The sequence below is a fragment of the Botrytis porri genome (genome assembly GCF_014898465.1).
Source record: "Botrytis porri strain MUCL 3234 chromosome Unknown BPOR_003, whole genome shotgun sequence".
Taxonomy (NCBI): Eukaryota; Fungi; Ascomycota; class Leotiomycetes; order Helotiales; family Sclerotiniaceae; genus Botrytis; species Botrytis porri.
Window position 1 is genome coordinate 3,173,078 of NW_024066077.1, and position 16,398 is coordinate 3,189,475.

Below are 16,398 nucleotides of genomic sequence, written 5' to 3' on the forward strand. Positions count from 1 at the left end.
AGAGAGATCGTTGATGCTGTTTCTTTCTGGCTGTTGGGAAAGGATAAGGTATGGATAGGATTACTGAAACTGCAGGCCGGACCTGCTTCTGTATTTGGGGGATAGGGCCCTTCTTTCCGAGCGTTTGAAAGCTACTGTCGGAGATGAATAGGCCACTAGGAAAACGTCTTAGTGAGATTTGGGTTGAATGGACATTCGATTTGATACTTTCTTGATTTGATACTTTCTCTTGAACTACAGTATCGAAGCAAGAAATCTTCTAGACTAGATGCTGATAACAATAAAAGTCTTTTAACATATCTTGATTCTACTTGATGTTACAAAAATAATGTTCGTTTGTGTAATTCTATTTCAATGATACAAACTACATCTGCGAAACCTTTCTTGTGGACCTAGGAGACAACTTTCATCTCAGCATGGTAACTGGTATGCTCTGACTCTGGCACTCATTTGCTACCCAGCCGACGCATTGGGTTTTGACCAGGGGAAGAATTTGAGATTGTGTCGAGGAGATGTCTGATGTAGATATCAGATACATAACTATATGTTTTTCGCACAGCTTGAGGATAAAGACTGCCTACCTACGTATAGCACAGCATTAAAGTCCATTGTTACTCAACCATACACTCGATGGACGGCAAGCACTTTCACTAAGATTAACATATCTTACCCACATCCATTGTGCCTCGAGTTTCCCTCTCGAATCTCCAATCCAGAAACTATTCAATTATATAAAATAGCACTCTTCTCTTCTCTTCTCTTCTCTTCCCTTCTCTTCTCAGAGTCTGATGATTACATCTAAATCTCAACACGTCGTCCACTACAATCACAACCACAAGAAACACAACAACAGAAGCACAGAAGCACAGACCATCCCCACCCTCCAACCTCGGTTCAGCTCACTCACCCATCATATCAAGCTTCCCCAGATTTTCGGAAATGCTTCTTTCTACGCGCACCTCCCCCGCACGTGCAAGCCTTCTATCCGTAACCCCCTTATTTTGATTTCTAATCGTTTTCTGATCCATGTTTCTGGTGTTTCAATGTCTATAATACATTTCTGTTATACTTCTTGCTTTACATTTTTCATTCCAGTTCCGTTGGTGTCTAGAAGTATACATAAGGTTATCACTCCATCGACTTGTCAAATCTCCGCCTTCAGAGCGTTAGCAGTGAGAAGATCACACTCACATTATAGATCTTTTCATACCACACGAATCAATACATCTCAACAAAATCTAGGAAGACTCTTAAGAATAGGGAGAAGGCCGAGAAATATGACATCACCCGGATCTCGATCTCCAAAATCTGATTTGGAAAAACAATATACTTCATCTACTAGTAGTTCTAAAGTAGATAGGAAGGCCAAGAAAGAGATTGCGATTCCACAGCCTAGTTCGAGGTGTGTGATATATCTCTGCTAGTTCACTTTCCCCTATTTTTGTTTTCTTTTCATCGATTCCTCTCTCATCCCTCTTTCCAATACCAACTAACACCCCACAGTGTCCTCCTCATCTCCCCCCAAAACCAGATTCTTCTCCTTCATCGTATCCGCACCTCATCTTCCTTCCCCTCCGCCCACGTCTTTCCAGGCGGAAACCTCGATCTCTACCACGAATCACCTATCCCCCCTCCCTCCTCTCCATCCCGTCACGTAGATTCCGAGGTATATCGTCTCGGCGCTATCCGAGAATGTTTCGAAGAGAGCGGAATACTCCTCGCTCTCCCTTCCCCTCAAGATCCCTCGCAAAAAAGCACCAAAGAAGCACATCTCCACATCGACCATAAAGAAATCTCGCGCGCAAGAAAAGAAATCCATTCCCGGAATATCAAATTCTCAACCTGGCTAGCCCAACAAGGCGGAATCCCCGATATCGAGTCTCTCCACCCCTTCACCCGCTGGATCACCCCTTCTAATCTCCCAAAACGTTTTACTACACAGATGTATATCTATTTCCTTCCTTTATCTTCATCGTCCTCTTCCTCTTCCTCTCCTTCCACCTCAACGGAAGGAGTAAATCAAAGTGTGACCACAAACCAAGGAGTAGAACCAGAAACTGAAAAAGAAACCCACACAACGCCCACCCACGACGGCGGCATCGAACACACCGCCGCCGAATTTGCCCACTGCTCTACCTGGCTCGAAAAGGCCCGCAAAGGAGAAATTATTCTCTTCCCTCCGCAATTCTATCTCATGGAATTGCTTTCGAAATTTCTGCCCCCAGCAGGCGCAGAATCAAATTCCTCATTCTCAACCGAAGAACTCTCCTTGCAAAGAACCCAAGTCCTTCAATTCCTCCAAGGAGACGGAGGAGATGCCTCGGGCATCTTCTGGGGCGATAAAGTAATGAGTCCGCTTTCGTTGGGGATTAAAAAGAGAAATGGAGATGGGAAGGTCATTCTAGGATTAGATGGACAGGGACCGGAATTGGAGGGGAGGGGGAGGAAAGGAGATGCGAAGAGAGTTGTGCTGGTGAGGTTTGGGAAGGAGGGGCCTAGGGAGGTGGAAGTTAGGGAGAGAAGAGAGGTTTTGGAGGAGGAGAGGGGGGTGGGTGAGGGAGGAGCGAAGTTGTGAGGGGAGAAGGAGGGGAGGGGAGGCGTTGGTATTTATATACCTAGTACATACATCTATACACACACACACACATATATACATATAATACAGTGATTAAAAGTTAAAATTGAAAGTTAAACCAGCAGTATCTAATACTTCAATCGCACTATAATCCAACAATAAAGACCATTATATCCCATCTCCAATCTAATACGAACACTCAACAATCAAATCAAGCTATCCAATTTGATCAAAACAGAATTTCCCAGGTATTTCCAGATTTCCAACTCCTCTCAAACACTACAATCCTCATAATGTATTATTAAACTACGATCTAATTCGAATAGATACCCTGAAATTTGAATTTATTTCACAACGAACGACTCAATAACCATCTCATTCATCATATCACAAGATGTCAACCTTATGATCCACATCTCAAACATCTTACACACACTTACAATTTCAACAACTATGCTATTTTATTGAGAGAGACAGCCATAAGAAAGACGTTATGTATCTATCTCACCATATCATCATAACGCATTTGATTCATAATCATCTCCTCGTACACATATGGTTCATAATCGATAACATCCATTCCATTCCATTCCGTTCCGTACCTATAACGCCAGTATGATAATTTGCCAGTATAGTGTACACACCATCATCTTTATGAAGAACTGCGCGCAGAACTCATCATCCCATTGCGCTTTCCACCAATTCCATCTCTCCCATCATCTTGCATCCCCTCCCATTCCCATCCACCCCAACCCACCCCATGCATCAAAGACCCTCCTCACCCCCCGCCAACGTCCTCTCCTCCGCCTCCTCACCCTCATCCCCCTCATCCCCCTCATCATAAATCTCATAACTCGGCCACGCAACCTCAAACTCTCCTTCTCCCTCCTCCTCCCCCTCCCCCAAAAACCTAAACGCCAACACACCCCCCTCCCTAACCCCCACACTCTCCAACGTATCCCCTAGTCCCAACCGCAACTCCGTCCATCCCGCTTTCAAATCATGGGGATCAAGTGGCACGGCTAACGCAATATTTTTGATCGATTCCGGGAGGGGAATTCTGCGCTCTGTGGGAGTGGTGGTAGTAGAGGAGAGGGTGGTGGTGGCTTTTGATGCGGGGTTTCCGGGGGAGGGGAGAGGAGAGAGACCTTCTGGGTAGCGTTCTTGAAGGGTGGAGAGAAGCAGAGTGAGGAGTTGAGGGAGGGTTTGGGTGGGAGGGACGAGGAGGAGAATGGTGTGGATGGTGTGTTTAAGGAAGAGGGTTAGGTTGGTGTCGCTTGGGGGGTCGAAGGTGCTGAGTTTGCGTTTGGGTGGCTGGTGGAGGGGGGGTTAGTTTGGAGATGAGTTGTAGAGGGGAAGGGAGAGGAAAGGTTGGCTTACCATTATGAGGGTTAGTTTATTGGATTCTGTTGTGGTGTATATGGATTGGATTGAATTGATTGACTTTCGAAATAGATAGGAAATGGGTGTGATGATTTATTGATTGAACAATATAACTTCGAAGAGAGTCGTTTGATTTTTGTGGTTGTTGTTGTTGTTTTTGATCTGAATTTATTTCTTTGTAAGAAAGAGATGGACAGAAGATAATTAAGTACCTCGGCGGATTAAGAACAGACAGGCATCAGCTTCGAATTATTATTGAATGACTGATGCGACGCGATAAGGTTAATAAAGCTTGATAAATAAATTCGCGAAAGCAGCTGATCTTTAAAAAAAGTGATTTCTTCATTCTTCAGCCTTGTCTTATTTACTTATTAATATAATACAATTTTATACAACCTCACTCATCTACTGGTATTGAAACGGTATTTTACTTCAATCTTCAGTTCGTTATATCAAGCAGTCAAGCAATCAAGCAGTCAAGCAATCAAGCAGTCAATCAATCAAGCAGTCAATCAACCAATTCAAACCATGGATCCCTCAACCCCTCCCCCAACCACAAATACCACAGATACCACAGATCCTCCAACCCCCGAAGACCTCCTCGAAGACCTCCTCGAAGCCCAAATGAAAGCCTGGCGCAAAGCCCACCACGAAGCCCTCGTCCTCGATTCCCGCATGTCCATACCCTACGGCGCACGTCTCCCGCTCTGCACATCAATATCCTTTCTCTGCGGCATGGCACTTGGAATCTCCCACGGTTCGCAAGCTGCATCTTTGCGTTTTCGCGCGGAGAATGCGCATCGCTTGCCCACGTCGCCGACGGGATGGTATCTGTATCACAAGAGTAAGAATTATAATACGGGGCTGGGGGGAGTCAAGGAGGGATTGAGGATGGGAGGGAGAATTGCGTTTTGGACGGCGGGGTTGTTGGCGATTGAGGATATGTGTGATAGGTGGAGGGGGAAGAAGGATGTGGTTAATACTGTGGTGGCTAGTTTGAGTGTTGCGGGAGGGTTTAGTTTATGGAGTGAGTTTTATCTTGTTTGTGTTTGTTTTTTGTTTTCTATTTGGTTTCTGCAGTTGTGCTTGTGATTGTGTGCGGGGAGTTGTGATTTCAATATGAATCAATGGAGAATGGAGAATGGACAATGGACAAAGGACAAAGGACAATGGACAATGGACAATGGATAATGGATAATGGATAATGGAAAATGGACAATGGACAATGGATTATTGCACCAATGGTGTTTTCTCCCTCTGGCTGAGATGAGGATTGGCAAACGTAAATGGAAAAAGACAAAAGGCAGATGATAGATGGGAGAAGATTCCATATGATGAGTGATCAATACTAACATAACTTCTCTCCCAGATCGATTCCCTATAATAACCGCAGCCAGAACCGCCAAAACCGGATTAGCATTTGGGATAGGATATGGATTATTACAAGATGCAGTGGGCTATGCAAGAGGTAGAAGATTAGAATATATAGATTTCATGACCGGAGCAACGACAGGAAGAAGAGAGGGAAAGGGAAAGGGAAAGGAGGAAGAAGATCTGAGACGGAGAGATGTCGAAAAGACCACAATATAAAAACCATAATAATCAATGGAAATTCAATGGTAATTATATTCACCTCGTTATTCAATCCAGACTTACTTTCATCTCTATTCCTCTCTCCCATCCTCGTATCATTTTTTGAGTATTCAACATATCATATTGATCTCCAATATATAGTTAACAGTTGAATTATATCGACATCAACATTCGAATAGTTTTTTGTTAGTTTAGTTATTAGTTTATTAGTAGTCCCTCTTATCCCATATCACCACATCACCATATCACCGACATCCAAGCACCATCGATTCGGTTTCCATCGGTTGTAGAATTCCCCCAACTATCTGAAGCGTTTAAAGAAAGTCCATCCAACCAATCATCTCGATTCATTTTCAAAGTGGATAACCTGATATACTGACGATAAGCTTGGATCTGATGGTTGTCGACGGCATGTTGGATGGATGGGAGTTATCGATAAGCTTCATCCATTTCTCGTCTCTTGGTTGTATGTTGGATTAGACGATTGATACCGTACCGTACTTTACTATTCACTCACAACTCCGATTTCGCTGGTTGGATATCTTCTTCTTCTTCTTCTTCTTCTTCTTCTTCTTCTTCTTCTTCTTTTGGACTTGTTTCTTATTTCCCAAGTTCCCTTTTCCTATTTAAATTCCTCTCATCTACTCCTGATTTCCTTCTCTATTCTTCTTTCCCTTCATTCCTGTTTGTTGGTACATATCAGTCCTTCGCAATCAGTCAGTATTCATTGCGCAACACAGGAACCGAACAACAGCAAGAGAAACATAAGGCCGTATTTGTTTAACATTCATTTGTCTATTTATTTATTCATCTGTCTACCTATCGTCTTCCCAACTCCTCCACCTTTCCCATCATGTCGAATCTAATATCACGGAAAGCATTACGATGTTCTCAAAGACCATTCCTAATTGCGCCTTCACATTACAGAACATTATCTTCTAGAACATCACCTCTTCAATCTACTTATACTGGAAATCCCACTTCTGCTTCTGCTACTACGGATGTTCTTCATCCTTTACAATCCAATACGAATTCAACATCTAAATCAGCTACGGTGCCGAAGCTTAGTCCGCTTTCCATATTACCTCTGAGTAATGTTGTAAGATCTTTGGTTATCAATACGATTTCTTCTTCTCCTGTAAGCCTGTCTTATCTATCTACTAAGTACTTTAAATATTCCCCTTTAATTCTAGAGCGAAGCGAAAAAGCCTCCACGGCAGTGGCCCCCGGAGGGCCAGTGGAGCGTCATTTATATTTAATGATTTTGATCTGTTTTTGTTTTCTTTTTACTACTTATTTCAATTATACCTACGTATCAAACTTTCACTAACCATTCCATCTCTTAATCATAGTTACTTCTCGCTCCATCCCTCAAAATAATGACCATCCTCGCCCATTCTCAAAATCCCATCTTATCACCCGATCGCAATCCCATTTTACGATTCTTCCTCAAAAATACCTTTTACAAACAATTTTGTGCAGGTGAAACCCATGCTGAAGTTCAAAAGACGGTTCGCGCAATCAAAGATCTTGGTTTCAAGGGGGTTTTTCTCTGTTATGCAAGAGAAGTTGAGAAATCTCCAGGTGCAAACATCGATGTGGAAAAATGTGTCAAGGATGAAGTTTTACCTTGGGCTGAAGGTACTTTGGCTACTGTTCGATTAGCTGGTCCGGGAGATTTCGTTTCCATCAAGGTTACTGGAGCGGGAAGTTTAGCTCTACAAGCTTTAGAGGCAAAGGGAGTTTGTCATGATACACTTAAGCAAGCTATCGATGATATTTGTGCTTTGGGTGCAGAACGAGGTGTCAAATTAGCTTTTGATGCGGAACATGCTGCTGTACAAGCGGGGATTGATCTTTGGACATTGAAATATATGAAGAGATATAATAAACCCGGCAAAGGAGGAGCAGTCATCTATGGTACTTATCAAGCATATCTCAAAGCCTGTCCTCAAGTCGTCGCAAACCACATGGCTATTGCGCAAAAGGAAAACTTCACCCTCGGAGTTAAATTGGTTCGAGGCGCATATATGGGTTCGGATCCTCGCGAATTAATTCACGATACCAAGCGAGAAACAGATGAATGTTATGATGGCATTGCTGAGGCATTGATTCGTCAATCTCCTAATTCGATATTGAAACCGGAGAATGGAGAAAGAACATTCCAAGCTGTGGATTTGGCGCTCGCAGGTCATAATTTGGAATCAGTTAGAAAGGCACAAGTCATTCGTACCGAACAGGCTGAGAAGGGCGAAGAGAGAATCGAATTATGTTACGCACAATTACAAGGCATGGCAGATGAAGTATCCTGCGAACTTGTCGCCGAGGGCAAATTGGCCGAATCGATGAACTCTTCACATGCTCAGGATGCAAAAGTTACGGTTCATGGAGGAATTAATGAATTGATTGGGGGAACGAAAGGAGGGAAAGATCAATTGCATCTGAAAACGGATATTCCAAAGGCGTATAAGTATTTGACTTGGGGAACGACAGGCGAGTGTATGAAATATCTTTTGAGGAGAGCATATGAGAATCGAGATGCGGTGGGCAGGACGAGAGAGGGGAGAAATGAAATGGGGAGGGAATTGGTGAGGAGAGTCAAGGGGGTTTTTGGTGTGTGATCTATAGTTGAGGGAAATCTGACGTGATGGGATGAGATGAGATGAGATGATGAATGGGCACGGATTCAGGGGTTTTAATATATTGCATTGCATAGCATGCCTTGGATGGATGGGGTTAGGTTGGTATGTTTGTTTGTTTGGGCTGGATTGGCCTTTTTGCATCTTTGCAATTTGTATGCGAGCGAGCTTTTTTATAACAGGTACCTACCTATCTAGGTAGTTTGTAGGTAGACACAGAGTAGGTTAGGTACTAGCTAGTTAAACGAGCAAATACCGATACTTTTTTCTCTCGAATACCGCCTTTGATTGTAACTTGTGATTTTGATGATTCCATATACCTCCTACCTCTCTAGGTATTTTACCTACCCACCTACTCGAGTAGATGTAGACATTCTCCATTTATTATTATCCATTCATCACCCATTCATTCATCCATCCATCCATCGAATTCTCATTTTTAAAAACCCCTGGATAATGAAATATCTAATCATTTATGTCTGCACTATCCACGCTATCTGTATACTATTCTTATTCTTATTATTCAAGCTATGTGTTTATTTATTATTCATTGTGTTTATTCATTATTGATTGTGTTCTCTCACTTGTTATTCATTTCTTCATTTCTTCATCATGGGGGCAAGCCCCCAAACCCCCTTTAGCTCGCTACGCTCGAGTTTAAAATTTTGGGTTTAGCATTAGCATGTGGGATTCGAATTTGGAAAAGGGGATGGGGATGGGGATGACATTGTATTTTTATTAACTTTGTTAAAATTTTCATTCATTACTAGGTACCCCCAAACTGCATCTCCCTGATTGTACAACTTCCAATCGACCCTAACACTATTACCAACACCCATACCCTACCTACGCACTCGCCCTCCCCAATCCCTCTTTATACCTCTTCAAACACCTCTCCCTACTGACCTTATGTTCCACAATCCTCTCGGGATACCCCATTTTCCTCGCCGTCTTCGCCGCCTCTTTATCCCCATACGGTTCATGAATCGCTTTTCCCTTCACCCCCCTCAACTCCTCTACCCATTTCCGTATATACTCACCCTCTGCGTCAAATTTCTCACTCTGCAACAGGGGGTTGAAGATACGAAAGTACGGTTGCGGATCTACACCCGTGCTAGCGCAGAATCCCCATCCTCCATTATTACTCGCAAAATCCCCATCAATCAGATGTTCCATGAAATATCTCTCGCCCATTCTCCAATCGAGGAGGAGATGTTTGGCCAGAAAAGAACCTACGATCATCCGGCTGCGATTGTGCATGTAGCCGCAATGATTCAGTTGGCGCATGGCGGCGTCGACGATCGGATACCCGGTTTTACCTTCCGTCCAGGCTTTGAAATGGGCAGCGTTGTATTCCCATTCGATGTTGGTGTATTCGGGTTTGAAGGGTTTGTTCATGCAGACGAAGGGCCAGTGGACTAAAACGTGCTTGTAGAAATCTCTCCAGGCGACTTCGGAGATCCAGGTTTGGATTCCTTGGTACCCGGCATTGAGTTTCTTGGTATTGTTGTGATCGCGCGCGGTGCGGATGGCGGTTCGGGAAGAGAGGGTTCCGGAGGCGAAATGGACGGAGAGGGATGAGGTAGAGTTTAAGGAGGGAAAGTTTCGATGATCTCCATATTTATTTATTTTTTCATCCGCGAATTTCAAGAGTCGTTCGTGGGCTGCATGTTCACCTGCTGGCCACATGGATCGGAATCGTTCCTTTTCTTCAGCGGTCAAAGACTTATTCTTTGGTGCATCTGGAATTTCCGTTTCGAATAGCTTTGCAAAAGTTTTGCGCGCACTAGAAGGATTTTTTTCCGGCGCATCAAAAAGCTCGAGGAGATCCGAATTCTCATGAACATGAGCCACCCATGCTTTAAACCAAGGAGAATAAACCGCATATTGTTTTCCTTGTCCACTCTTCAAATCTCCTGGACGAACCACACATGTATCATGTATGACATCCATACAAATACCCTTTTCCACACAAGCTCTCACCATTCTAGCTTCTCGTCTCAATTCATCAACTTCATATTCCATATTCGCATAGAGATGTGAACATCCCCATTCTCCCATCAGTTCCAGAATCCTGCCCTCGACCTTCTTTCTCTTTTCGATCGTCTCAACATAAAGCGGAATATCCAATTTCGCCAAATCCTTCTTCAAAATTTCCAACGTCCTTAGAATAAAATCCACTCGAACCGGCGCCGTCAAGTGTGCCTCGAAATCCTCAGGACTAACAATATACATTGTCACCAGAGGAACCCCCAACTTTTTCGCCTTTTGACTCGCCATCCACAATGCCGTATTATCCTTCGTTCTCAAATCACACTTAAACCAGTGAACCACACATTCCCCTGCCTTATCCATTCCCTTCCTCTCCTTTTCCGTCTCCGCAAGCGCAGTATGTAATGCCTCAATTGGCCTCTCCAATTCATTATTATTATATGCGATGGCGCGCGGGTTGCACATTTCATGGGGATAATATTTCCTCAAGACAATGCCATTTTCTTCTGCTTCTTTGGCGCTGTGATGCGGTTGTCGAAGTTCAGATAAATCGTGGTCGTCGTCGCCGACTTTTGCTTTCTTTTTGGTGCCATTGAGATGAGAAATGGGTTCGGGAGTAGAACTAGCCTTACGTTTTGCGGATGCGGCGGCGGTTGATTTTCTCGTCGACATGTTGAGGATTTGAGAGGTAGAGATGCCGTTTCGATGCAGTATTTGTTGTTTTGCGCAGAATTGAGGGAGAGGGAGAAGAGTTTGTTGTGAAGAGGTTACCCTTGATGGTAATTGCTTCAATAATAGATTTCTAGCAATAGAAAGAAAAAACATTAAATTTTCCTTACTTTTTCCAAAGGAGCCGCAGATGTATATATACAAGGGAGTTATCGAATCAACATAATAAAGAAAGAAAAAAGGAGTTTTTACGAACACGAGATTCAACGCGACCAGCGCGTACTTTCTCGATCCAAGGTCAAAGACGTCACTATGCTGACAATCGGAATAAAGACTTGGCGACAGTACGTAGATAAGCGATGGATTATCCTTAGCTAGCGTCGATCTAAATGCAGGGGAAGAGTTCGGTAGGTAGTTGATAGAGAACGGTTTTTGGTCTCACATTATGATATTTGCTTGTGTATTGATGGAGAAATACATCCTCATTTTTTATTTAGGTAGATATATATCATGTAAAGATTAGATTAACATCTATTGTATCTTTTTATTTTTGATCATATATAAATTGTATGCCTTACTACTTTTAGTCCTAAAGAAGAATTAAGATTCTACTCATGTATATATATCTATAGAATCAATACTCTTTAGAACTAAATCGAAATATATATGCTACGGTTAAGCTAAACTGTATACTATCTCACATATTGAGGATAAGAAATTATTAGACAGTGTACTCGGAGCAGTAGTAGATAGTGAATAGCAGCCGAGGAGAATAAGGAAGATGAATACATACATATATCATGGAGCTCCCAACATGTACAGTTATTCTAGATACCTATCATCAAAGATTCAATTGCTGTCTAGATTTCTATATACATTTATAAATAGTACACAAGTATCAATACCCGTTCTCCCCTTTCCCAACTTTCCCTCCTGTCTGCCCCGCCCTCGCGCTTTCGCGTACATTACCTATACAACATGAGCTTAATTCCCCTACACAAAATCATCTAATCCACTATAAATCTCAATTATCTCAATCAACAAACGTAATCCACCAAATCAACCCATGAAGGGTATAGCCTCAACACTAAGGGTGCGTTCGGATCGATTTTTGATTTATTTAATGAAATCTTTAATAATATTAAAACGGCAAGGGTATTCAGACTAATATATTTGAGTAGTATTAAATATATTTGAATAACGTTGAAAAATGATAGGGGTGGATGATAATAAAGATTTATTGAAGATTTATTAAACACTTTTTTTAATACTCTAAGAAGCTGCTTTATAATTTATTTGATAGATATATGAGGATTTTGAAAGAATTTATTATTTTAAAAATTATTTATTAAGTAAATTATTAGAAATTATTTCATCGTTTTAAGCATTCAATAAACATAATTATTTATTAAATAATTCCTAATAATTTATTTCACAATCTCAAGTGTTTAGTAAAGCTATTATTTGATTTTATTTAGTATTATTTACTAAATAATTTAGGTCTAACATGGTTTATTATAGAGTGGCCTATATCATTAAGTAGCTCATTTTCATCTCAATTTATACTTTCAAATCTATATTATTCAACAATAATTAAATCAATTAATTAAAACTATTAAGAATCTAATAATTTAGGATCTATTATATTATTTTGATAGATTCTTATATTATATTCTGTCTTTTCGTATTTACTACAATATCAATTAGAAGATACTTCCTTATTAGAATTCCTCTCTTTTTAATATTCATTATATTGAATCTAAATATCAACCTTTTACTAAAATAATATATCAAAAGCCTTTTATTTAATAAACACTTCTCCTTAATATAATTAAAAAAAAATTATATATCAATATTTACTTAATATCTTATTTACTATTCAAAATATATCATTCTCTACACTTAAAAGTATAATCTTATAAGCTAATCTCTTGTTACGGGAGCTGCCTCTAGGGTCACGTGGAAGTGTCTAGAGATCTCTCGAGGTGGTTTAGACTAGACTTCAAGTAGGAATTCAATAAGGTTGTAACTGGTTGCAATTCTCGTAACTATAGTAATGAAACTAATGATTGTTCTTGAGCACGAAGCTCTACATGTAAAGAAACCCTTTCCCTTATATAGACCTTTGCACTCTGCGATCCCATCGATCCCACTCACTGAGAGTAGTGGGCGTAGTGGGATCCCACTGATCCCATTGATAATAATCGGTGGGACTGATGGGATGGTCCATCACGTGATACTAGTCCCGTGAGTCTTGTCGTCCTGTCTTATTTCCTGTCCTAGGGCTAATCCCTTGGGAGCTTACTAATCCTAGCAAGACCTCTCTTGCTTACTGTGTCCTGTATTGCTTATTCTTCTTAGGACCCTACTGTCCTAGGAACCATGTCCTATGATTCAGTGTATTCTATAACTAATACTATATACATGCCTGAGGCTTTCCTTGGGTGCCTAGTGTCCCCCGGTATACTGCAGCTGAATCACTGAGGCCTATAATACCATTATAGCCTATAAGTCAGTGATTCTACAGCCTGTTACTAATCCGTTGTAACATCTCTTTATACCCTTAACTAAAACTAATACAATTTCGAATATAAATATAAAAGAGCTTAATTAATAACAAGTTATTCAAGATTTAATTAATATTAATTGAAAAAGAGTTTTTATTAAGTTATAAAGGGTTTAAGAGATTTATTGATTTAAATCGAAAAAGGAAAGATTAAATATATAAATTTAAATATCTAATTTCGAGAATACAGTTTCAGAATTAAATAAGATTAAACCTGTTCTTTGGAATCTTGATTTCATATTCTAAAAAATAATTAATTTCTTATATACAACTTTAAAAGCTATAAAGAATTCAACCTTTAAAATATAATTAATATATACTTTAATAAATCCATCAATTTGATTATTATATGAACATTTTAGATTACTAAAACAGTTAATATTAAGTGATTGAATTAAATGATTTAAATATAATAGTAAATATAAATATATAATATTATTCTCTTTATAGTATATTTAAAAAGCTATTAATTTATAACTTTTATATTTATTTAGTATTAATATTCGATATTTACTCTTTCTTTGATTTTTAGTATACTTATTGAAGTGTTTCAATCATTCTAAATTTGTCTCATTATTTGTTCACTTATTAGATATAGGTTTAATAGCTCATTCTATAGGAAGATTCATTTTGATATACTAATTAAAAAGATAAACTTATTCTTGAATTATTAGAAATAAGAGAATAATTTCACCCTTTTCATTTCCGTATATTATTATTATAGTTCATTCTCAATTATCTGATTATATTATCTTGCTTCTATCATTTTGTTTAATATTAGTTATTGTTCACAATAAAGGAGCAGGCCAGTGGAATGCATGTATTATTGACTATGTAGATTAATTGTACTAAGGTAAAATCTAACTACGAAGTGGAAGTGATATATGCACAGTAGCTTAGAGCACGTGCCACAACTTCCAACAGTTATTATTATTATTACATATATAATCCCTATTATAAAGCCTGTTTCATCAAAATTATAGAAATCTTTATTCAAAATATTATATTTCGTTTATATATTTACAACTAATCAAAACCACTCTTCAAAAAGCTTAGAATCCTTATAAAAAACTCTTTGAAAATTATAAATATAATTAAAATACATCTTTAATTCAATTCAACATTATATAAATTAATACACTTAAAACTTCTCAATATATTTTGTACCCCTCGATTTGAGAATATTATTCGTTATATCTTCTATATTCTTTAATTTAAATAGAAATCCTTTTAAATCTATATCAAATATATATTAAACAATCACCTCTTCTTTTAATTCTATAATCTTATAACAATTCACTTAAGTTTTTATACAAAAAAGTAAACCTTCCATTTTATATCGAAAAATTGTACAAAAAATATTATAAAATATAACAACCTTTCAAATACTTAATTTTTTATCTTTATAAATAGCTTTAATAACAAAGAGTATACAAGCTTCTTAATTATTCGAATTTATTATAGATTATTGATAAAATATATATTGAAAAAGACAGATATAAATTGAAATGAAAATGAACCACTTGATAATATAGGCTACTCGATAATAAACCACGTTAATAATTCGAAATAATTTAAAATAAGTGATCCGAACGCACCCTAAGTCTCAGTACTCTTTCATATAAATTTTCCTTAATCACAACTCTTCTTTCTCGACGTCTCCAGGTCATATCTTCATCACAATTAGATATCATTTCACGTGAATCTCAACAGATCTATCGCTTGCTCGCTTTACATTCATTATTCAACATCATCCAGTTAATCAAAGCTACAAGGCCTGCCCAATCTGTGTATTCGCTTTACTAGACCACTCCACAGTCCCTTGAGACTCGAGAAAATAAGAAAATGAAGAATAATAGAAGTTGACATCTAATTACAGATTGGCTTACTTAACTACTCTTCTCCTCGAAGATCTACATCCCATTACACTGCAAAACATCCCATACAACAATATAACAATATGCCATATGAACTCCACGAAATATCACGCGCTCCAAAATCCTATCTCTTAAATTTCGCCTCTTTTAGATTCCTAGATACCTAATCTATGTGTATAAACCCCAATCCCATGGATTATCGACATCCAGAGATGCATACATCAAATCGTGTATACATATTTATGGACATGGGGAATCTCTATCTCAGACGTTCAAGACACAAACTTTATCCCCTTGCTTGTTCTCGTGCAGTATATGTATGTATGAGAATTCACGCATATATTAGGGTGTATTGATCATGTCCCTTCCATAAGTATACCAAAAAGTTTATAAAGCAAAGTGCAATTCCCAAATTTGGCAATGTGATACCGATGGCTATGGTAAGAAGGGGGTAGCGAACTGTTGACTAGGTAAGCACCAGAAACAAAAAGATAATTCTATCTCAATCTCAAGACAGCAAATTAATGTATTATGGGATGAGTCGTGTTCGTGGTATCATGGCTATAAGTAAAGCGTCAAGTGGAGATTCTTTTTTCTACTTCCCAGAGCATTCTTCCCCTTCACCCTCTTTCCACACGCTTTTTCTCCGAATCCCTCATCGCGAGGAAGAATCCTGTAGGAACTGGCTTCCTTCAAATTCTCACTCCTCTGCACAATTATCACCCTCCCCATTTTCATCCCTCTCATCACAAATTCACAATCGAGCACATCGTTGAGAATTCAACAAGGTCTTAGACGATGAAAAATGGTATTGTAAAAGCAAAAACCGCAAGACAAATGGTTCTTCATATTATTTCAGCTGCGTATTGCGGACGTAACGTTTGATGTATTCCACAAATCTATCAGTCAAGTAGATGAACCCGTATCAAAAGTTTGACCGTTCCTTTTTGGCGACAAGAAGATTCAGGAATTGGAATGTTGAATGGAAATGACGTGCCAACGTTTCTCTGCGTTGATTTCTATGGCTACTAATTTCTCCTATCTCTCACATGTCGAGATGGAAGAGAAATCAAGCAGATAACTTCGAATGTACTGAACATCAAA

General features: G+C 39.2%; 5 protein-coding genes across 5 annotated transcripts; 3 read left to right on the forward strand and 2 right to left on the reverse strand.

The window, feature by feature from the left end:
* Nucleotides 1-1,043: 1,043 nt before the first annotated feature.
* On the forward strand, nt 1,044-2,575 carry EAF01_002951 (uncharacterized protein; the record flags this gene model as incomplete). The annotated part of the gene is made up of 2 exons (XM_038911205.1): nt 1,044-1,402; nt 1,504-2,575. The coding sequence occupies 2 exons, from the start codon at nt 1,044-1,046 to the stop codon at nt 2,573-2,575; spliced, it is 1,431 nt and encodes a 476-aa protein (XP_038774127.1).
* A 765-nt stretch (nt 2,576-3,340) lies between these two features.
* EAF01_002952 (uncharacterized protein) lies at nt 3,341-3,958 on the reverse strand (the record flags this gene model as incomplete). The annotated part of the gene is made up of 2 exons (XM_038911206.1): nt 3,341-3,889; nt 3,956-3,958. The coding sequence occupies 2 exons, from the start codon at nt 3,956-3,958 to the stop codon at nt 3,341-3,343; spliced, it is 552 nt and encodes a 183-aa protein (XP_038774128.1).
* Nucleotides 3,959-4,486: 528 nt separating this feature from the next.
* On the forward strand, nt 4,487-5,548 carry EAF01_002953 (uncharacterized protein; the record flags this gene model as incomplete). Its single annotated transcript, XM_038911207.1, has 2 exons — nt 4,487-4,985; nt 5,328-5,548. 2 exons carry the CDS (start codon nt 4,487-4,489, stop codon nt 5,546-5,548), a joined length of 720 nt encoding a protein of 239 aa, XP_038774129.1.
* Nucleotides 5,549-6,404: 856 nt separating this feature from the next.
* EAF01_002954 (uncharacterized protein) lies at nt 6,405-8,172 on the forward strand (the record flags this gene model as incomplete). The annotated part of the gene is made up of 2 exons (XM_038911208.1): nt 6,405-6,689; nt 6,904-8,172. 2 exons carry the CDS (start codon nt 6,405-6,407, stop codon nt 8,170-8,172), a joined length of 1,554 nt encoding a protein of 517 aa, XP_038774130.1.
* An 864-nt stretch (nt 8,173-9,036) lies between these two features.
* On the reverse strand, nt 9,037-10,854 carry EAF01_002955 (uncharacterized protein; the record flags this gene model as incomplete). The annotated part of the gene is made up of 1 exon (XM_038911209.1): nt 9,037-10,854. One exon carries the CDS (start codon nt 10,852-10,854, stop codon nt 9,037-9,039), a length of 1,818 nt encoding a protein of 605 aa, XP_038774131.1.
* Between the last annotated feature and the right edge of the window lie 5,544 nt (nt 10,855-16,398).